The sequence below is a fragment of the Rhinopithecus bieti genome, unplaced genomic scaffold (genome assembly GCF_001698545.2).
Source record: "Rhinopithecus bieti isolate Rb0 unplaced genomic scaffold, ASM169854v2 scaffold_2432, whole genome shotgun sequence".
In the NCBI taxonomy this organism is placed as follows: domain Eukaryota; kingdom Metazoa; phylum Chordata; class Mammalia; order Primates; family Cercopithecidae; genus Rhinopithecus; species Rhinopithecus bieti.
The window spans coordinates 1,610,014-1,634,173 of NW_016804136.1; the positions used below are offsets into that span (position 1 = coordinate 1,610,014).

At 37.7% G+C, this 24,160-nt stretch overlaps 1 protein-coding gene across 1 annotated transcript in view; it reads left to right on the forward strand.

The window, feature by feature from the left end:
* Positions 1-24,160, forward strand: part of VPS8 (VPS8 subunit of CORVET complex) — a 268,413-nt gene that overhangs the window by 14,304 nt on the left and 229,949 nt on the right. Inside the window, 7 exon segments of the mRNA XM_017865711.1 lie at positions 2,414-2,655; positions 4,052-4,120; positions 11,124-11,254; positions 13,295-13,388; positions 16,652-16,684; positions 18,007-18,061; positions 21,635-21,640. Coding sequence (XP_017721200.1) covers positions 2,503-2,655; positions 4,052-4,120; positions 11,124-11,254; positions 13,295-13,388; positions 16,652-16,684; positions 18,007-18,061; positions 21,635-21,640 — 541 coding nt within the window. The 5' untranslated portion in view covers positions 2,414-2,502.

Below are 24,160 nucleotides of genomic sequence, written 5' to 3' on the forward strand. Positions count from 1 at the left end.
AGGATGGTCTCGATCTCCTGACCTCGTGATCCGCCCGTCTCGGCCTCCCAAAGTGCTGGGATTACAGGCTTGAGCCACCGCGCCCGGCCTTTTCCTGGTCATTTCTAAGAAAAGTGGCCACAACTGCAGACCTGAGTTTAATAGACTCTTTGGCTTGTGTTCTTTCCACTTTGCCACCACATCACATCAGTAAAAGGAGTTCTGTGAAATGAAGGACAGAAATGGGGCAGGGTAGCTTGGCGGTATGAAGTCTTGAGGGAGTGCTTGATCACCTGACACTTCTTTAGTGTGATATTGGGGTTCACAGATGCTAACTTGTTATATGATCTTGGAACCTCTTAATAACTCCAGATATGAGATAAAAGAGCTGGAAAAAATTGTTTTCTTTATGAGTTATTTTGGAGAGACAAATATAAAATATGAATCGTTTTAGATTATTAAATCATTTAAATAAATATTATTTTGCCATATGGTCTTTCCCACTATTTTGAAAATGTATAAGAATAAAAGTTAATAACTATCTTTAGGAACCACTGAAAGTGAATTAGATTGCACGTGTTTGTAAATAGTTGTTAAATAATTGCAACCATTTTTGCTTAGTGGTACAAATAGGAGTTGAAAGACTTTATTAAAAAGTAATTTGTCATGAGCCAAGGTCTTTGAAGAAATGCATATAAACATTAGTATTGCTACTGCATTTGGGTTATTGCAAAAGGAGCGCTATATTTAGAACCTGATGATGTTGGAAAGATACTTTAAAATGTTGCCAGGCAAAGAGTGGCCTCAGTTATGTGTTCTAGGAATGTGTTTGATAGCATGTGTTTTACAGGACATGACCCTATAAACAGAAAGCCTATTTTCTGTAGCATATGAAAGAAATTAGTTTGTATTTGGTAATGTACTAAATAGTGTAATAGCTAGAAAAGCTGGTTTCAGCTCTTGAAAAGTCAGTTTCATGAGTCCATGATTTATACAAAGTAACTATTCATTTCTTTTGATATGATAAAAATGAAACATGAAAGGAAGTGAAATTAATTATGGGTACTAAAATAATGAGCTTCTTTAGGTAAAATTGTCAGTGAATTTTTGGCATATTGTTTAAAGACAACTAATCTCAGTTCACTTTTTAAAAAATTAGTTATTTCAAGCCAGACACGGTGGCACATACCTGTAGTCCCAGCTACTCAGGAGGCTGAGGCTGGAGGACGGCTTGAGCCCAAGAGTTGGAGGCCACGTTGACAATATAGTGAGACTCCATTTCTTAAAAGAAATTAAGTGACTCAGTAATTAGAAGCCTTTTTTTTCTGCCTTCGCTAACATGCACAATCTAATTTACTAGGAGAAGCTCACTACAGCGCAAGGGTTGTTGGTGGTAGTGGTGTTTATACCCACTAAGGGCAATATGTAGTTTGAAAGAGCTTTGCACTGAGAATTTTGCCAGTTGTTTGGTACTGTGAAAAACATCTAGTTTAGAAAACAAAATGATCTTTATTATTATTATTATTAGGGTATTGTTTGTGTTTTCATGTTTTTGCTTTATTCTAAACAGATAAAGCTAATTGGACTTTTTAAAGTTAGGTCACTTGTAGCCTAGTTGAAACACAACGTAAAATCATTTAAAAGCAAACTTAATTATTAAACTTACAGTAATGTTTTAAACTTTCTAAAAATGACAGTTTTGCAAGTAAACCAAATTATCTGTGATTTTGATATCAGAGCGATCTATCATTTAGAGCTGTGAAATAATAGAAAGCTGTATAGTTTCTAGTTTTCTTTAGTATCTCATTTTTCTCTGAAAGTATCCATGTTTCTCTATGACTAGCTGTCTTTCTAGAACTCTCTGGTAGGCTATGGAATTATTTTATCTTGGGGTCATTGTTGTTTCCTTTAATAGATCTGAACCCCTAGGTTTGCTTGTGTTGTATTAAATAGCTAGTTGTTCATCCCTGGTGTTTCTGCTAAACTCCCAGAGACATCTGTGGCCCTGTGCAGAGGCCAACAACAAAACTGGTTTATATGCTTATTTCCAGGGGAACTGGAGCACTACCCTGGGGTTTGGAATGTAAGGAAGGCATTAATTGCAGCTTTTGGCACCGATTTACCCTTATGCTGTTAGGTAAATAAATCTAGTTGGTACCAGGTCTAGTGGCTGAGCCTATTAAGTTATCACTATCACCAGTTTCATGACTTTGGGTGGCGGGCCACTTCCTAAAGTCCTTGAGCCCAAGTTAGGTGTTCCTCCTTTATGCTCTCATTGAAGCCCTCTCCCAGTAACATACCCTGTACCCTGCTGTTAATTTCAGTTTGCCTGCAATCAGATGATTAGGTGAAATCTGACCAAGTAAATCTTTGGAATGTCTAATTGACAAGGAGGAAATCTAAATTACACTTTTTTTTTTCTTTTTTTGAAAAGAGGTAATCATTCAGGTCTTTGTGAGCTAAGGCCAAACAAACAAAAGAACACTTGCTTTGATGGACTGAATACTGTTATTAGAAGTAAATATGGAAAATGAACAAGACCATGAAAATGTGGAACAGAGCCTCTGTGCCAAGACGAGTGAAGACGAGCTGAATAAGTCCTTCAATCTAGAAGCTTCACTTTCAAAATTCTCTTACATAGATCTGGACAAGGAACTGGAGTTCAAAAATGATCTGGTAAAAATTGCAACTTTTGTCAAGTGATAATGTTTAACCAGTGTTGGTTAGAGTGCGCTTTGTGACCCAGAGACTCTAAGTCTGTCTTTTTTGCATGGGTTAATAGGAGTCTGTGTATAGTTTTTTTGTTTGTTTTTTGCTTTTTTTGTTTGTTTTTTGGATACAGGGTCTCACTCTGTTGTCCAGGTTGGAGTACAGTGGTGCAGACATGGCTCACTGAAGCTTCAACCTCCTGGGCTCAAGTGATCCTCCCGCCTCAGCCTCCCAAGTAGCTGGGACCACAGGTGTGTGCCACCACGCCCACCTAACTTTTAATTTTTTTGTAGAGAGGGTCTTGCCATGTTGCCCAGGCTTGTCTCAAACTCCTGAACTCAAGCACTTCTCCCTTCTTGACCTCCCATGTGTGTAGTTTTATGAGATGACATTACTCTACATTTGTATAGTCCATTACAGTTTATGAAACAGTTTGATTCATGTTGTCATTTGAGCTTCAGAACTCTCACAACACTCTGATAATCCGTTGTATAGATGAAGACACCGGCATACAGCTATGTAAATGACTTCTCAAAGTCACAGAGCCAGTGGTAGGTTCCTTATCTTGCACAGCATTTTTTTCTCCCTTTGATTTAATATTATGTTAATGGGTTTCTGTGAGTATGAGGATATTTAATGACAAGTTGCTTGACCTAATTATCTCTCACCATAATTTATGAAATAACTAAGAAATATGATGTGAGACTTTTGCTTATTGCTTATGACTTATGTCTAAACTTAGAAAATTAGGAGTTTTCTTAGATGTTGTTTTGTCACGTTTAAGAAAGCAGATGCAGAAGTCTTTCAACAGAACTTTTCTGGAAAGTAGGCTGGGTGTAGTGGCTCATGCCTGTAATTCCAGCACTTTGTGAGGCCGAGATGGGCGGATCACTTAAGGTCAGGAGTTCAAGACCAGCCTGGCCTTATGGTGAAACCCCACCTCTACTAAAAGTACAAAAAAAATTAGCCGGGTGTAGTGGCGTGTGCCTGTAATCCCAGCTCCTCAGGAGGCTGAGGCAGGAGAATTGCTTGAACCTGGGAGGCGGAGGTTGCAGTGAGCTAAGATCGCACCATTGCACTCCCCTGGGCATCACAGCGAGACTCTGTCTCAAGAAAAAAAGCGTTCTGGAAAGGGCTGTCAGGATAGTGCAGTTAGTGCAGGTATGTCCTTGATAGTAACTGAATGTGTAGATAGGAAAGGAAATCACTCTGTAGTCTTGACTTATTACTATGGATTTTTGAGTTGATCATTTTGGTGGTAAGTTTGTCTTTTAATTGATGGTGATTTTAATAAACTGAAACCCCTCACAGTTATAAGGGGAAAGGCATCATTTTGTGAGCATTATTTTTTTTCTTTGTTTAGATTGATGACAAGGAGTTTGATATTCCTCAGGTTGATACTCCTCCAACACTGGAAAGCATACTAAATGAGGTAAGTGAATATTAATGATTACTGTCATTTCGTGGCATTAATATTAATACTTTTTGGATTAGTTATAAATGCACCTAGATGCGCACTATCCAGTAGGGTAGCCACTAGTCATGTGTCAATTTAAAATTAAATTAATTATAATCAAATAAAAATTTAATTCCTTGGCTGTACAAGGCACATTTCAAGTGCTCAATAGCCACCTGTGGCTAGCGGCTACCATGTGGCTAGGGGACAGCATAGATAAAGAGTATTTCCATCATCACAGGAAGTTCTCTTGGACAGCAGTAGTCTAGATTGTGAGCTTCTCAAGGGCATAAACCATCTCTTGTTCCTCTTTAGTCTCTGTGCTCAGAACAATGCCTAATACTTGGCAGACTTTAAAATATATTTTATTAAGCGAATCGAGATGCAAAATTTATGTCACTTTTGAGGTTTGTATTATGTGTTGCTAATGGTTAAGTTTTCTCTACCACTGATATTCAAATAGCTTGTCCTCTGACACTAAAGAACATCTTGCAACCTTATAATAAGCTTTATCACTCTTCTACATGAAGAAAACTAATCTTTTATAATTTATCTTATGAATGCCATTTCTATTGAAAAGTTTTTCAGAGTTTTGAAATGATGTTATTCTTTTCTGAATTGGGAGATCAAAGGCTTTCTAAAGGGGCTCTGTGAGAGTTCATGGTTGGTGAAGCACGCCTGTTTTATGTACCCTGCATCTGCTGACAACCCTTCAACTCAGTCTTCTTCATCTTTTAAAACCTTGCTTGGGACTTCCCTTGCAGGTTTTAGCTTCTAATTTGAGAAAGACCTTGCAATGTATAAATCTATTTCAAATCTGCAGTTATGTTTTCCAAAAGATAAGGACCCAAAAGTTCCCCGACAGAAATGCCCACGTATACCAAAGCTCCGAGTGAGTTGGGCCTCTGTCTATCCTATTAGGGTTATAGGCAACACTTTATAGGATACAAACTACTTTCTCTGTCAATTGTGTCTTTTATTTTTCTCGTATGGCTTTTATTTCTATGTTTTATATCAGTTTGATGTTGCTGTTACTTTGAATGTATTTTAACTTTGAATGTGTTTTAACTTCAGAAGTGTTCTATATGTTCTGTGTGAAGACTTAGGCATTTTTAGTTTTGACAAAGAAGGCTTTGGTCCATGAAAGAATATTCTGTTACAGTGAAATGTCCTTTATTTACTTTCTAATATAGAGGAAATCTTTCATTTAGAGGTGAGAAGATTAATTTTAGTCAGTTTTGTTAAAATGGCTTTAATCGCATCCTCATTTCAATTATCTTATTAAGTGTAAAATAAAAATAATCTTAGAGGACTGTGTATAAGGCCTTGTTTGTACATCATTATATAATATCAGCAAAGAAAATAATGCTCATATGAATGAGCTGTAGTTCATAATGAAGGAAAACTGTTCTTGCACAATAACTTTCTTATCTATGAGTAACAGTAAGTATAGTCATTAGTGGTTTACTAAGAAGATAACACTGTTATCATCCTCAGTAGTAGTTTGAGTGCTTAGTGTATTTGGGTCATGGTGTTAGATGTTGGGGTTATAAAGTGCAATGTGACTCTCTCTGTGCTTGAGAGGGAAATGAGGCTGGGAAGTGGCCAGACTTTACACCTCCAGGGAACCAGGCAAGTCGTAAGTGGAAGAAAACATAGTTCAAATTGTAGACCATTATGAAGACTATAAGGGGGCTCTGGGGAGTACTAAAGAAAATGACTGAAGAGAAAATGAAAAGGGCTGAAGTAGAAAATGTAGATAAGCCCTTTTCTCAGGATATGTGGATGCATATATTCTATAATGTTCATTAATATCAACCTTAAGGGAGACTGGGAAGAAATGGACATCCAAGTTTTTTTTTGTTTTTTTTTTTGTTTTTGTTTTTTTGAGATGGAGTCTTGCTCTGTCACCCAGGCTGGAGTGCAGTCGCACGATCTTGGCTCACTGCAACCTCCACCTCCCAGGCTCAAGCGATTCTCGTGCCTCAGCCTCCCAAGTAGCTGGGATTACAGGCACCCGCCACCACGCCCAGCTAATTTTTGTGTTTTTAGGAGAGATAGGGTTTCACCATCATGTTGGCCAGGCTGGTCTCAAACTCCTGACCTCAAGTGATCTGCCTGCCTCAGCCTCCCAAAGTCTGGGATTACAGGCATGAGCCACCATACCTGGGCAATACTTTTTAAAGTAGAAATGTAGAGATTACTGAGACATCCTAGATCTCAGAATTTAGGGCGTGAAATAATGTTTCTAGATATTGCTGTCCTTCGAAACTATGCTTCTTCTGAGATTTTAAATTTTGAAATTCCATTCTCTATCACCTTTTTCCCCTATTCCCTTCCATTGAATCTGTGTTTTGGCCTCATTAAGATCAAGTCTTTTGACTCTTTCTAATCTCCCAGTCTCTGATAATAGTCCTGGGTTTACTTCAATCCTGCTATTGGATTGTGCAGCCAGAAATTTCTTTTGAACTTTTCATTGAAGTATATCATACATAGAGGAAGGTGCACAAATCATAAGTGTACACTGTGGTGAATGTTAACAAACTGAACAACCTGTGTAACCAGAATCCAGATAAAGCAACAGAACATTACAGGCCGGGCGCGGTGGCTCAAGCCTGTAATCCCAGCACTTTGGGAGGCCGAGACGGGCGGATCACAAGGTCAGGAGATCAAGACCATCCTGGCTAACCCGGTGAAACCCCGTCTCTACTAAAAATACAAAAAACTAGCTGGGCGAGGTGGCGGGCGCTTGTAGTCCCAGCTACTCCGGAGGCTGAGGCAGGAGAATGGCGTGAACCCGGGAGGCGGAGCTTGCAGTGAGCTGAGATCTGGCCACTGCACTCCAGCCCGGGTGACAGAGCAAGACTCCGTCTCAAAAAAAAAAAAAAAAACATTACTAGTACCCCAGAAACTCATCTTGTGTCCTTTTAGTTCCCAAACCCAGAGTAATTACTACTCTAACTTCTACCAGCACTGATACTTTGCCTGCTTTGAACTTTATATAAATGGAATTATGGAATTATATAGTGTGTAGTCTTCTGTTTCTGAATTCTTTCCCTTAATATTATGTTTTTAGATTTGTTCACATTACTGTGTAAAATTCTTTGTGAATATACCTTTATTCATTCTACTGTTGATATGTATTTGTGTAGTTTCTAATTTCTGGCTACTATGAAGAGTGCTGCTGTAAATTTTCCTATTCGTGTGTTTTGGCATATACATACTTACACACATTTCTGGGTTTTGTCTGTTTTCATTTTGTTTTTTTTTTGAGACAGAGTCTCACTCTATCACCCAGGCTGGAGTGCAGTGGTACGATCAGGGCTCACTGCAACCTCCTCCTCCTGGGTTCAAGTGATTCTCGTGCCTCAGCCTCCCGAGTAGCTGGGATTACCAGCATGTGCCACCACACGTGACAAAGTTTTTTGTATTTTTATTAGAGACGGGGTTTTGCTATGTTGGCCAGGCTGGTCTCGAACTCCTGACCTCAGGTGATGTGCCTGCCTTGGCCCCCCAAAGTGCTGAGATTACAGGCATGAACCACTGTTCCCAGCTTTATACACATTTCTGTTGGGCATATACCTAGGGGTGGAATTAGTGGGTCATCAGGTATAGTTATATTCAGCTTTAATATATATTGGCACAGTTTTTCAAAGTGGTGGTTTGATATACACTTCCAGCAACAGTGTATGAGATTTCTGATTACTATATCCTTGTAAACTTTTGAATTTTTCTGTCTTTTCACTTTCATTCTTAACAGATGTGTAGTGCTATCACATCATGATTTTAATTTGAATTTCCCTAAAGACTAATGAAATTGGGTACTTTGACATATGTTTAGATATCTCTTTTGCGAACTGCTTTTTCATATAATTAGCCCACTTCTGTTGTTTTATTTTTTAAGTGATTTATAGGAGTTCTTTATGTATGCTAATACAAGCCCTTTATTTGATATACATATTGCATCTTCTTTCTTTCTGTACATTACCTTTTCACTCTATTAATAGTTTCTTTTGAGGAGCACAAGTTCTTAATATAGTTCAGCTTATTAAAAATTTCCATTTGTGTGCGTGTGTCTGTCCTATTTAAGAAAATTTTTCCAATTCCAAGGTTATGATGATGTTACCCTATTTTGTTCTAACATTTTCATTGTTCCTCTCATATGTAGATCTGTAATTCATCTGGAATTTTTTTTGGGTGTGATAGTGTGAGCTATGAGCCAGCACCATGTACTAAAAAGAGTATTCTCGTCTGGTGTCACTTTTGTTATAAATCAGGTGGATATATAAATACGTGTGGATCTGAGTCCATTGGTGTGTCCATACTTGCCTCAATCTCACATTCTAGTGATTGAAACTTTGTAATAGGTCTTGGTATCTGGTAGTTTAAAATCTTCCAGCTTTGATGTTATTCAAGATTGCCTTTTTTTTTTTTGCATTTTCATGTAAGTTTTAGAATTAGTTTATCAGTTCACACACACACACACACACACACACACACACATACACAAATCAGCTGAAATTTGAAAGGATCGTGCAGTTTTTTTCACATCAGTTTGGGGATAATTGATACTTTTGCTGTGCAGCAGTAGTTTTAAATTCAGTCTTGACATCTTCACTTCTTTTTTTCCCTTCACTTTTTCTTTCACTTATCTTGTAAGCCTGGCTTGATTAATCTGATCCATTTTCTTTAATTATGTCACCAGACTTTTTAAGAAAATCAAATAACATTTTGATTGACTCTCTTGTTTAAGATCTTGATGCTGCCGTACTTATTTCTGAATTATTTCCTTCCCTTTTCCTACAGCAATTGTTCCAATCTTTACAGCACTCAAGCAACATAGTGTCTTATTGCCAGTCCTAACCCTGTTCTTAGAAGACCTATGTGTAGAGATATCTGAAAAGCAGTTATAAATTTGGACCTAAACCTTGAGAAATGTTGATGCTAAAGACACAGATTTTGGAGTCATTAGATAACATGGTTCTTAAAGCTATAGATATGGGTGAGCTTACTCAAATAGGAAGTACATGAAGTAGGAAGAGAAGAAGAGAGCTTAGAGTATAATCCTGAGGGACAATCATATTTAACGGTTGGGCTGAGAAGAAGCTAGCATGTGACTAATAGGAGGATACATAAATTAGCGGAGAACCAGGAAGGAGAGATGTACCGAAAACCAAAGGAAAAGAAAGTTTCAAGATGTAGGGAATGAGCCAGGCATGGTGGCATGCACCTGTAGTCCCAGCTACTTGGAGGCTGGAGTGGAGGATTGCTTGAGTCCAGGAATTTGAGGCTCCAGTGAGCTGTGATTGTACTGGCCTGGGTGACAGGGAATGGTCAGCAGGGTTAAATGATGCCTGGAGGACAAGAACACGCTAACAGAAAGCAGACCTGTAGATTTGGCTAGTAACATCATCAAGATTGGTAGGAGCTTGTAATGAGTGGAGTCGAGGTAGTGAGTAGACATTAATCTCTCAAGCACGTTGATTGCAAATGGTAAGGCAGAAGGTAGTGCAGCTGAAAGAGACGGTGAGACATCATTCTCTGATATTTGTCGCCCAGAATCAACTTGTGCAAAGCCAAGTACCTCATCCTGCTTTATCTGCCATTTGTCTGCTTTCTAGTTTCAGTGAGTAGAATCACCCTTTGCCTAGTTGTAGAAGCTGGAAACCTTGTACTCGTCTTTGACTTCTCCCTTGCCTCTCCTCCCATCCGTACCCCTACTCAATCCCCCATTTCAATGGTAACCAGAGACGTTTGATTTTTTTCTCAGTAATGTGTTTCATCATTCCCTCTGTTGACCTCTTCTGCAGCTTCTTAGGTTGGGATCTCCTGTTTCTCCTTGATAGTGCAGTGGCTCTCTTACTGGTCCTTAAAGTCTTCTTGTTTCCCCTCATCCATTCTTCATACTGCCCCACTTATCTTTCTAAAACATGGTTCCCATCATGTCTTTCCACTTCTTAAAAATGTCAGTTGCCTTCCCACTGCCTGCTATATATAGTATACTGAATACTCATTAAATGAGTACTGGTTATGTGTCAGGCATTTTACTAGGCACTAGAGGTACAATGATGAACAAGACAGACATGGGCCCTGCTGCCATCTAGTGTAATGGAATATAAGGCTTTCTATGGTTTGGGTACCAGCTTATCTTTCTAGGGTCATCTCCAGCTTCTGCTTATATCCTCCAGACATTTTGGACTACTACTTTTCCCATGGACAAAATCTGTATTGTGAAATCACTATGTCTTTCTGCACTGTTTCCTACCCAGAATGCCTTTCTGCTGTCTCCTTGTCATATTTTTTTATAGTAGACTATAGTCAGATGGTGTTTGTTTTCTTCAAATGAGCCATTGGCTGTTAGTTAACTGCTAAATGATCTGTAAAAGCTTGATTTTTAAGAAATATTCAGCCGGGCGCGGTGGCTCAAGCCTGTAATCCCAGCACTTTGGGAGGCCGAGACGGGTGGATCACAAGGTCAGGAGATCGAGACCATCCTGGCTAACATGGTGAAACCCCGTCTCTACTAAAATACAAAAAACTAGCTGGGCGAGGTGGCGGCGCCTGTAGTCCCAGCTACTCGGGAGGCTGAGGCAGGAGAATGGCGTAAACCCGGGAGGCAGAGCTTGCAGTGAGCTGAGATCTGGCCACTGCACTCCAGCCTGGGTGACAGAGCGAGACTCCGTCTCAAAAAAAAAAAAAAGAAATATTCTGTAGCTAACAGTAGTCTGCATAACGGCTTCTGCTTCTTCCTGCTACAAGAAGGAAGTTTTTGGGGTGACTTCTTTGTAGAAAGAAATAGCTATCTAGAATTTAATACTAATAATTCTGTATGGTGCCTTTCTGGTCAATAAGAATGCATGGAATGGAGGTGAAAGGCAGAAATAGGCACTTGTGTGCTCTGGAGAAACCCATTAATACCTGTCTTATTTCACAGAGTATTTGGATTTTGAATGTATTGATTTATCTTCTTCCAATTTAGACTGATGATGAAGATGAGTCTTTTGTTCTTGAGGATCCTACATTGTTAAACATTGATACTATTGATTCTCACTCCTATGATACTTCATCTGTGGCAAGCTCAGATAGTGGTGACAGGACCAACTTAAAAAGGTAGGTATTCATGTGAATCATACTTGCTTACAGTTGAAGTATTTAATTGTTTAAAATGTAAATATTGTACTCTATTGTACTTTTTAAAGTACAATATGGTCTGTTGAAGCCTTGCATAGGAAGTAGAAGGGATATAATATCTTGAAGATTTTGGCACCATTAAGGAAGAAGGTAAAAGGGTAGGTGCTATGACCACTGTCTGGACTCTCGATAGGAAGCCATAATGATAGCCAGGGACTCCCGGAAGCAGGAGAGCCCTTGGAGGAAGTACAAATTAAACCTGGCACAGTGTCCGTGGTGGAAACATGCAGCTTGGTTCACTACCCTTCTGTTCTGCGCACCTTCCTGCACCTCCCTGTCATCTGCATTCTCTAAGATCGGCCTTCCTTCATTCTCTTGGAGTGGGTTCAGAGAATCACAAAGATGATTAAAAATTCAGGAAAAGGACTTCTAAACCTAAATAACTTAAATTTGGGCTGCTTTTCACCTTCTAAGTTCTTGGAGAGAATATGAAAAGGAAAGAGAAGTGGAGGAATCATAAATACATTATTGAATTCGTGTGTAACTTTAATATTGATAAAGTGATCTGTTTTTCTTCTTCAATTTTGCCTGTGCCAGTGCTCTTTTCTTTAGGTTATCTCTTATGGGATAGGGGACGTTGCTGAACAGGATGTTATGTTAACCTGTTCGGCAATGTGCAAATAGATAAATGTTTTTGATGATATGGTTAACACCTGCTTAAAAGATACGGTGTCATTGGCTGGGCGTGGTCTCTCACGCCTGTAATCCCAGCACTTTGAGAGGCTGAGGCAGGCAGATCACGAGGTCAGGAGATCAAGACCATCCTGGCTAGTACGGTGAAACCCTGTCTCTACTAAAAATTCAAAAAATTAGCTGGGTGTTGGGGCGGGCGCCTGTAGTCCCAGCTACTCGGCGGGAGGCTGAGATAGGAGAATGGCATGAATCTGGGAGGCAGAGCTTGCAGTGAGCCAAGATCGCGCCACTGCACTCCATCCTGGGTGACAGAGGGAGACTCCATCTCTGAATGAATGAATAAATAAATAAATAAATAAATAAATAAAAAGATATGGTGTCACCTTGTCACCTACAAGATTAAGTTAGAACTCCTCTGCATGGCCTCAGTCTGGGCCATGCTTACTGTTTTCACCTAATCTCTAAGCACTCGTACTTCAGCCCTCCTCTCCTAATCCATACCTTTTGTGTGTGTATACCCCAGACACACTGCACACCTTTACATCTTCATATTTCTGCCCATACTTTTTGCCTGACAAACTCCTAGTCATCCATTAAGGTCAAATTAGTCATCTTCTCTTTTCTATAGCTATCCCTAATGTCCCCCAGATAAACAGAATTAAACTGTTCTTCATTTGCATTTATGTGGCACTTAATTCATATTTCTAGTGTAACATTTATTCTTTAGAGTTACTTCTCAGCCTGTCTAAGCTATGAGATCCTTGACAGTAGTAACTGTGACTTTCTTATTTTTGTATTCCCAGAGCATACTTCTAGTCATACAGAGTAGGTGCTCAGTAATGTTGGGTACAAGTTTAAAAGTTACTTTTTATATGAGGATGAGTAGAGGGGGGATTTGAGGAAGTGGTTGAAGAATGAGAGGATGGTCATAGGAGGAGCAGCAGCGCAGGAAAGGTGAGCAAGGGTAAGAAGGCAGTAGGGTAATGTAGACTTGCAGGCTGGAGGAGTGCTCTGTAGTCAGGCTTCTGGAGAACATGAGAACCTACTGTCGCATTTCCTAAGGTGGGCATGGAGCAGTTTGAATCGTGAGAAAGGAATGGTGATTTGATTCATTTTCCTGTTTGTGCTTCTTTGAGGTTCAAGGCGGGTTTAATACGTTTTAAGGTGGGATTGTTAGATACTTCATACATCTTTTAAAAACAGATCTAACAAATAACATACAATGTTGTCTTCTGCTTTTTGTGTGTGTGTGTTTTCTTTCAAAGCATTGGGACCTCGCCTTTTCCCCTTTTTTTTGTCTGTTTTTAAATGTTTTCTTTATTTTAGGAAGAAGAAATTACCTGATTCTTTTTCACTCCATGGATCAGTTATGCGCCATTCACTTTTGAAGGGAATTTCTGCCCAGATAGTGTCTGCAGCTGTAAGTATTTTGTTTTTTTTCCCTCAACTTTGTAACCTGCAATGGCATAATAAAGTAGGAATGAGCATAAAACAAAATACAGCACTTCTCTTGGCCCGAGGCTTAAGAAAATAGAATCTGGCTTTCATGGTTTTTGTGTGATGATTTTTGACTCATAAGACATGGCTACACGTCTTGACATAGAAATTAGTGCAGCCATGAAAATAAAGTTCTGCTCAGAGTCTAGGCTGTGCCTAAATGAAATATGGCAGCAAGCCGAAAATAAATACTATATCTGCCTTTTCTTTAAATTCCTTTTCAGTTTAGTTGCCATCTTGTGTATTTGTTGAGATTGTGTGCTTTTTTTTTTTTTTACTCTTTTCATATGGAGAAATGATTGATCAGAATCTTTTACAACTTGAATGATTTTTTTATAATTCACAAAAGTATTTTCATGCCCCTTATTTCTTTTATTCTTACAACTTGGAAAGTAGGTAAAGCTGTATTCTATTTTACAAATGAGAAGATAGGCCCAGAAAGGTAATAGTAACTTGTCTTAGATCATTCTGTTAGGAGGTAGCAAGGCATTTATTCAAAACTGGGGTTTCTGGCTTCAAGTGTAGTGCCTCTGTTGTGAACTGGAGGTGGCACTGGTGAATGTGGCCAATGTGTGAAATGGCTGGGACAGAATATTTGTGGCCTTTTTTGAAAATTATGTAGAGCACTGGGTTAACGTAAACAGTATTTAATGGTCCATAGATGGCAGACTTTTCGTTTGACACTATCAGACTTTTCTTTTGACCTCAAAGCCCGTAGTTTTATGTAGTCTTTCAGTTTTGGTTTTCTGAATACAATGTATAGATTCTATATATAATGATAATGACAGATTTATACTCCAGGAAGTTTGATGTGTTTTTATGTTCTTTTTGGGGCATTTAATCGGCATTTTGCATATCCAAGTTGGACAAGAAATAAAAGTTTGGATTTTCACGAGGGTAAGAGATTGATACAGAATTACAAGATACCACAATTGCATTTCAATTTTCAGATTTATCAGAAAAGCCCTTAGTGCAAATACCAAAAAAAAAAAAAAAAAGCTGTAACAATTGGTGTGTCCTGACCTAGCTCATATATCATGAAGTAAATTTAAATAGCGAGATGCTCAACAAGCAATGGAGGAAACCTGGGCAATTGTTTTTCCTCTTTTAGGTGGAGAGTAACTCATAGTTGCTAGAATGGGAACCACCTGTTGAGGATTACATTTCCATGACGTTTTCTGAATTTAATCCTTATGTAGGTGATGAAATTCATTCCTTTCAAAATCAAGATGAACCAGAACAGTCATTTGACCCACCTGTGCAGTTTTAAAAATATTTTGAATATTGGAGACTGAGCTAAAACTCAGACTCTGAACAATGATTAGATAAATCTGTTATTTAAAAGGGTTTCTCCTTCCCCTTGAAGAGGAGGGGAAATTCTAATAAATCCCAGAGTGTTTGCATTCTGTTTTTATTTCATTGCTATGGCTGAGCTCCTTTGGTATGTTAAAATGAAAACTGCCTTTCCTGTGACAGTCATCATACGGTGCCTTCCTATTTTTGGATTACCAGCTCAATTTAAATTGCATGCTTTCCTGTGATGGTTGGTTTATTAACATGTAAAGCTAGTTATATTTTTGGATATTTCTCCCTGAATAATTGCTCAATAGCGCCTTCAGCCATGTGGTTAGTGATGTTATTAGGGCTGCTTTGGGCCTTGATCACAGTTTTGGGGTTCATGCATGGAAAACTCTTAGGAGAGATGAAATTTTTGCACTTGTGAAGCTCGTTTTTTAATTTGGGATCCTGACTATACTTTAAAATAATTCAAAGTGACTCTTTTTTTTTTTTTAAGGATCTTTATTATTTTTATAATCAACTTTAAAATACCAGAGATAGCTTAGTGTAGTGTTTTTTTCAAAATGTGTCCGCTGTATAACAATCTCCTAGGGTACTGATTAAATTGCAGATTCCTGGGGCTCACCCCAGACCTACAGAATCCCAGGCATACAGGTATCCCAGGTGATTCTCATGCATTTTGGCTTTTGAGAACTACCCTTAGATACTGCAACACCAGTACTAAAATTCTGTAATCTCTACAATGCTTCCAAATATCTGTGTTTTTTTAGCTTTTGAAGTCAGGCGACTTCTGATTTCATTATTCAGGCTCTATTTTGAATACAGAATAGGCCTTCGAATAACATCATTTTGTTCAATGTCATTTTGTTATAATGTTAATGAAGAAAAAACAATTGGTTTAAGTTGTTTTGCTTAAAGTCACAGTTTTCAAGAACTTACTAACAACCTTAAGTGAGGTCTTACTAGAGTTTATGACCTTTATCTGCTGTCCCATTTCTCTTTTTCCCTGTCTAGATGCAAATCAATCATTTATCAACTATGTATTACATGCTTCTTAATTGTCGAGCATTATGTTAGGCATGTTTGACACACAGATATATATACACTCAAAGTTGGATAGATGCTGCTATATGCAAGCTCTTTGCTACTACTGTACTGTATCACTACAAACTCTTAGGGTTATTTAAAGCTATGTAAGCATAGAATTGATACTCTTCCATATTTATTTGATTCTTCACATTTAATTTGATCCTCAGGACAGCTCACTGAGGTAAATAGGGCAGTATTTGCTATTTCTTTGAACAGATGAGGAGACTAATATTCAGAAAAGTTAGGTGACTTTTCGAATGCCATGTAGTTACCGGTAGGGAGGTGGGACTAGCACTTCTTTATGTTTTAATTTCTTATGCTTGAGAACTGACTTAATATACCCTGTTGGGGTTTATTTAGAGGTTATTGGGTAATTGCTAGATAGGAAAGTCCTACTTAGTAGTAGAAACATCTTTAGCATGTTTACTTTTCTCGAATCTTTATGTACTCCTACTGTTTTGACCCCATAGTACTTATAGTTTATTCAAGTACAGAAAATGGAACGTCTTTCCTCTTTTTCCTTTGCATTTCCGTTATAATCAGTACCCTCCCTGAGGCATCTTACTTAGTAAAGGCACTTATATGCTTAGTAAAATAAAGCAATCCTCTTTCATGCCCTTTGTATTTTGTTGATATATATAGCTTTTGTAATTTCTCTTAGATGGGGGCAACAATAAAGGTTCCACCTCTAATCTAAATTGATTTGGACCAAAGTGTATGTAAAGCAAGAGCCTTATACCATTTTCTGTTTTAAAAATGAGAATATTTTTCAAATACTTTCTTTAAAATTTCATTTAGGACAAAGTAGATGCTGGCTTGCCTACAGCAATTGTAAGTATACTTGAACTTTTAAAGGTAAGCTTTTATTTGATTGGGTTTTCTTAGATTTGTTATTACATTGTTCAAAATATTACATAAGTTATTATGGTAATATATTCATAAGTCATTTTACTACCAGTAATCAGGTTTAACATTTGTCCATGTTGAGTGCTTTCTTTTTTCCTAATTTTTTACTTTTTAGGGTTTTGTTTGAGAAGCAGATAATGGAGTAATATTAGCCTTCTCCAGGTTTATTTGTTTGTGGTACCACCCTGCCCAAGTAAATTTACTTCTTCTGTGATTTGGCTCCCCTTCCATAAAGAGTGGAAAGCATCATTTGATTGGATCACTTTGTGGTAAATAGCACATTTAACAGCTCTGGATTCCGTTGCCAGGCTTGCCAAACAGAACTCTGCTGCAGTATTGTAGAGAACTAGGGGATATTAAAAACATACTGGTTCTCTCTCTTCTTGTCTTCCTCCAGTGCCTTTTTCGCTTTCCTTTTAGTCAGTCTTTGGTAAGGAAGTGGGTGAGTTTTCAACATTTTGGATGCCTTTAGGCTCCTGTGGATAAACTAGAGAATTGTGTTCTCATCTCTTCCCCACGCCTTGTAGGAAGCTCTTGGTTGGGTAGCATAAGTGCCTCTTACTTTGCCTGGACCCCTGATTTTTTATTTGAAAGTTGCTTTAGAGGAAGCTAAGTGGGCCGGGCGCGGTGGCTCAAGCCTGTCAGTCCAGGGCAAATATTGGGAGGCCGAGACGGCGGATCACGAGCGTGCAGGAGATCAAGAGCCATCCCTGGCTAACACGGCTGAAAACGTCCTACTAAAAATACAAAAACTAGACTGCGCAGATCCTGGCGAATAGACGAACCTGTGGAGAACACAGCTACCGGGACGGCTGAGGCGCAGCGAGGAATGGCGTTCGATACTCCCGGGAAGCGGGCTTGCTCCGCTGTTCGTCAGCTGGCAGAATTCGGCCACTGCCACTCACAGCCTCTCCTTTCCTCTTTGACTGAGAAGCGACAGAGGAGAATTCCGTTCTCAAAAAAAAAAAAAAAAAAAAAGAGGAAGCTAAGTGGCGTGTTATTGCCTATAATGTTGAACATATGATATTTTGATAGTGTTACTCCTAGAGTAAATTTAGAGGGATTCTCAGAAATAAAATGTCCTGAGTTTCATTTCCCATTTTGCCTCCTGGATGAAATTCTTCTTATTTACAATAGTTTGTATGTCATCTGGTGCCTAGAGGAAAGAAGGCCAACAAATTCAACTCTGATTATTTCAAGATTCTTAATGTAGTATCTTAAAATGTAATCTTCCCTTTTGTTTTCAGGCAGTGTCCAGTCTGATAGCAGTGGGTACATCTCATGGATTGGCTTTAATATTTGGTAAATTTTTTAAGTGCTTTCCTGCTTTTAAATATTGTCCTTTTGGGTTTTATAATGTCCTTTAATCACAGTTTATATAGTGTACTTGATTTTCTTGAACAAAACCAGAAAACTTGAAAAGTAGCAGTCAATATTTTTATAGCTAAAAATTATTTGACTCACAGCTTTGTTTTGCTGCTTATTGCAAGTTTGTTTTCTTCTTCATGAATTTATAAGCTATCATATCTATTGATCTCTCTGCAAACCTAGACACAAAGAATAAAGTTGAGGGGAACCTTGGGTTATCATCTTGTCTGCCTCCAGTTGTTGGTGGTGGGGATTTTTGATTCTGAATCACGTTCCAGTAATGGGTATTCTAAAAGATCTTCAGGAAAACAGGCTTTCTCAGTAATTTTCAGGAGCTCTCACTGACAATAAGCTTTTTAAAAAATTTCCATTGTAAATTGCTCTAAACCGAAATTTTTTTGGCCTGTAATCACATTGCTTTCTTGGTTGAAAGAGAACTAGTTTTATTTGTATAGTAGAAGATAATTGTATTTTCTCATTTTTTTCTACCTGAGACTAAATGACTATAGTTTCATTAAACCTTCTTTGTTTTTGAATTCAATGTATGAGTAGAATATTTTGTTCTTTTAAATTTAAAACTATTAGACTTTTGTGGCGGGGCATGGCGGCTCATGCTTGTAATTCTAGCACTTTGGGAGGCTGAGGCAGGTGGATCATCTGAGGTCAGGAGTTCGAGACCAGCCTGGCCAACATGGTGAAACCCTGTGTCTACTGAAAAAAATTAACTGGATATGATGGCGGATGCATGTAATCCCAGCTCCTCGGGAGGCTGAGGCAGGAGAATCGCATGAACCCAGGAGGCTGAGGTTGCAGTGAGCCGAGATTGTGCCACCACGCTCCAGCCTGGGCAACAGAGTGAGACTCCGTCTCAAAATAAATAAATAAATAAAAAATAAAANCGAGTTCGAGACCAGCCTGGCCAACATGGTGAAACCCTGTGTCTACTGAAAAAAATTAACTGGATATGATGGCGGATGCATGTAATCCCAGCTCCTCGGGAGGCTGAGGCAGGAGAATCGCATGAACCCAGGAGGCTGAGGTTGCAGTGAGCCGAGATTGTGCCACCACGCTCCAGCCTGGGCAACAGAGTGAGACTCCGTCTCAAAATAAATAAATAAATAAAAAATAAAAAACTGTTAGATTTTTTTGAGGGGTCACTTTTAGTATTCTCTTCTGGATATTAAGTTGTTTCATCTCCCTTAAATGAAAGACTTGATGACACTGTATTTAGTAAGGAATCTACAGACTATTTTATATGGATTACCTGAGAATTCTTAATAGCAGAACCACAATTTGACTTCTGTGGGGCCTTGCATCCTTATTTACCGTATAAGTGGATAACTAGTTATTTTCTGTTGGTTTTGAATGATTTGACTTACTATTATGAATTTTGTATTATGACAAAAGCTTTTTAAAATGTAATTGTAAAACCTAGTCTTTTCAAAGGTAATTGATTTAAATAATAGAGTTTTATTATTTGGGGACCAGAAGAGTAGAAACAAAATTATAATTCCCTTGAAGGAATTTAGAATTGGTTGAAAAAGACTTAAAACCTAGATAGTTGATATATATTCATAGTAGAAAATATAGAGAATAGAGATGAGCAAAAAGTTGAAGATATACCAAATCCTGCCATCCAGGAATAATCCCTAACATTTTTTGTATGTAACCTTTTGGTCTTTTTTTTCTGTACTTGTATATATGTATCTATACATCTTCAAATGGGATCATGTTAATGTGTAAACTGCTTTTCATGATAATGCATATCTTTCCATGAAGTTATATATTTTGTCTGTAACATTTTTAATGGCTACATAGTATTCTATTAAATGGATTCTTCCTAATTTACTTAATCATTTCCTACTATAAGACATTTAAGTTGTTTGTAAACATATAGTACTGTGATGAACATCTTTGTTACTACATTTCTGTGTCCATGATTACTTATTTAGGACAGATATTCCTAAAAGTGGAATTGCTTGGATTAGGAGATGAACATTAAGAATTTTGATATGTATTATCTAATGGCCCTCTAGAAAAGTTCTATCAGCCTTCTCTTCTATCAGGTGTTCAGAATGGTGGTCTTCCTGTGGGGCATAATTAATGTTAGATAAATAGAATTTTGGGAAAGAATCTTAGGTCGTTTAGTTCAGTCCCCTTATTTTACTTCTGAGGCGATTGAGGACCAGAGAGGTTAAGTGACATGCACAGAGCCAAGTTCAGCCAAGTTCATTGAGGAATGCTGAATCCTATATAAGTGTATTTCCACTATTCTAAGCAATTCTGCTATCCTGAGAGAAAAGGAGGCCAATTCTAAGATAAGAAGAAAAGAATAAAAGAACTAAGGTGAAGGAGAATAGATTATAATGCATATATTTGTCAGCAGATTGCATGTTGATTTTTTGTTCCCACTTACCAGTACTCACTTCTCACCTCTATCTGCTTTAACATCCCTTTCTTGTCAATGTTGTAAGAATATGTGACTGCTTATAATCAAACTCAAGTATAGCTTACTGCAAACAAATTAAAGTGAATACTTAACAAACAAAAACTAACAGAGGGAAAGACAACATTGTCTTTTGATACTGTCTTTTTAATTTCCTTGGGCCTGGTTCCTGATTTTTTTTTTTTTTTTTTAAAGACCCAGCAGCTTTCCTGTAGATATGAGAAAATAATAATCTTTCATTACAGTCTCATGGAAAAGAAAGTATTTCAAAGTGAACATTTTGAGAAAGAATCATAATATTCTGGTTGTGCTTTGGGTATTGATAGTGTGGCTAATACATTTTACTCATTACTGTTGATAGGAATCAGATGTTTGGACAATGTGTTTTAACAAATGGATTAAAATATGCTTGAAAGCCTGGGAACAAATGGCAGAGTAATAATACTATAAAGTGTCTAGAGGCCTGGGTTAGATCTCATCTCTGTTAAACATCTGTGTTGATCATAGGAGAAAGTGTAACAGGAAGAGCTATACTTGTTTAAGTACTATGTTTCTCTTGGAAACAGAGGCCCAGGTCATTAAGATAGAAACTATTATAAGTTTCTTGGAGACTGATGTTTATTGCCTCTTCTTAAGTAATTATAGGCATACAGCTTTTAAAAAAATATATTGGTACTTACCTTATACAGAGTCTCAAAAGTTCAGATCTTAATAAAGATGTTTCCCCATCCCAGGGCCCTTAGTTTTCCTCTTTTTTTTGGTTGTTAGTGTACTTTAGTAGATTATCTTTTTGAAATTGTTTTTGTTTTTATCTAACTTAAACATGGATTTACTTACTTTGCTATAATGAGAGTATTATGGATTTTTTTCCCTATAACGCATAGCTGAGCATAATCATAAATGCTAGAGACATCAGTTAATCACATTTAGTATCATTCCCACAGATAACTAAAGCTTGTCACGTATATTCTTGAAATTTTTTACTTGCCTTTTCTTCGAACTTTGAATTGATTTCTTGCTTTTCTTTCTCTCTCTTGATCTTTTCTTCATGGATTCAAAAGGAAAAGGTATAGTAAGTAATTTTAGTTTGCATGAATGGTTTCTTTTCTTTTGGCCTTTTTAATGTTGGAAGAATGCTACCAATTATAGTCAGTGTCCTCTTATGAAATGCTTATTGAAAAAAGAACAGCTAATTGAAAAATTAGTTAAGCGGGAAATTGTAAAAAACTATAAGTATATATATACCTTCAATGTTTTAAATGAAAATACATAAATTTTCATTTTTCCTTGATCTTTTGATGCAGTCCCAAACTTTTTCTTTGAGTTTGTATTTGCCACTTGGAGTCCTGAAGTATCTTTTTTGGCATAAACTTTATCATTAATGGGTCATGCAAAATTTGCCATTTTAAGTTTTAAAATGAGGTAAAACTTAAGCACCTGTGAATCAATCATTGCATGCAAAATCCTGTTATATTATGAACACCTTATTTTGTGACAGTTTTGTAAAGAAACTCATCTTTACCAAGTTTTTCTAACTCATCCATTTAATGTTCATGGAAACAACAGCTCTTTCTTTTTCACTCTGTTTCATTAGTTTATTTACTGTTTAAGTTTTAAAGTACAGTAACATTACAGTGGCATGAACAGGCTTGGGAATGAATACAGCTGACTCATAGTAAGCATCAGCATTCTGGAAGATATCCAACTAGCCATGGGGATTCAGTATGCCCTGGGTTCAGTCAATAATCCTTACAGAGGGAAGGAGAACTTGAATTCTGTGAGTTGGTTTGATGGAGGTCAGGTAAAAGTGCTTCTGTTTTATGATCATTGATGAAAAATGTTTCCTGATTAGATCTTTTCTCCCTTGGTCCTAGAGAATATTTTAGTGTGAATAAAGGATAAGAAAAGGCCAGATGTGGTGGCTCACGCTTGTAATCCCAGCACTTTGGGAGACCAGGGTGGGCGGATCATTTGAGGACAGGAGTTCAAGACCAGCCTGGCCAACATAGTGAAACCCGTCTCTACTAAAAATACAAAAATTAGCCAGGTGTGGTGACACGTGCCTGTAATCCCAGCTACTTGGGAGACTGAGGCAGTAGAATTGCTTGAACACAGGAAGTGGAGGCTGCAGTGAGCCGAGATCATGCCAGCCTGGGTGACGGAGTGAGACTCTGTCAAAAAAAAAAAAAAAAGGATAAGAAAAGAGTAGCATTAAAGAATAGTGAATATTGGCCAATAAAGGTAGAGTTCCACACACACAATTAAATTGGATTCCTGCTAGGATGTAGGTATTTCCTTCTTCGATAGTCTTTAGGAACTAATTAAAACTAATTGAGGGTAAAGAAATAGAGGATTGGGCTAATTTTGGTATATGGAAAGAGTTAACAGAAATTCTTGAAGTATGTTCAAATTTAGATTTTAGGGCTATTACAGACTTTGTACATTATTTGTGACTTTTCTTTGCTATTCAGCATATTACTCTTAAGTCCAGAATATGCTGAGGAGATCTACTCTAAGCAAAGTGTACTTTGAAAGACATACTAATAAAAGATACAGATATAATTCAGGGCAATGCCAAATAGATGTGGTGTTTGTGATATTTGGCCTTCAAGTTATCTAAATAAATTGGTAAGCTATATTACTGTCATAAACAATAATTCCTTGCATTTGTGCCATTTGATGATTTTCTAATTTTTCATAGACAAAACTCTTTGTCGACTCAGTGAAGTTTATAAGAAAGGTGATAGTCTCATTGCATATTTCTTGCCAGGGTAACCATTATTAAGACCCTGCAATTTTTTTAAAACACAAATTTGACAGTACTAATCAAATATACCTTTATGTGACTTTGAAATGAAATTAGATATACTGTTAATTTAATAACTTTTTCCAACTGTAGACAAAGGAGACTTCAGAGAGGAGGAGGAGAATAGAATTTTTCCTTCTAAATTCATGAAATCAAGAGTAATCTGGAGTAGCTCTCATTTTCACCTTGTGTCCAGGTCATTTTGTTCTTTACATGTATCCATGGAATTTAAGTATTTTGTAGAGGTTTTATGTTTATTTTGCTCAAATATCATTTCCCAGAATTGTCCAGAATTTTCTGGACTACAGAATGTTTAGTTACTCTAGCAGGAGAAACCTCTTCAATAAAACTGCTTTCTTCTTTCCACAGAAAGTCTACCTTTTCTGAATTTAGTCTAGATTATATAACAGCAAGTTTGTTAAAATGGTACTATAAGGATAGAATGTATGAAGAGGAGTGGCCAGGCACGGTGGCTCAAGCCTGTAATCCCAGCACTTTGGGAGGCTGAGGTGGGCGGATCACCTAAGATCGGGAGTTCGAGACCAGCCTGACTAACATGGAGAAACCCCGTCCCTACTAAAAGTACAAAATTAGCTGGGTGTGTTGACGCATGCCTGTAATCCCAGCTACTTGGGAGGCTGAGGCAGGAGAATAGCTTGAACCTGGGAGGTGGAGGTTGCTATGAGCTGAGATCGTGCCATTGCACTCCAGTCTGGGCAACAAGAGCGAAACTCCGTCTCAAAAAAAAAAAAAAACAAACAAAAAAAAAACGAATGTATGA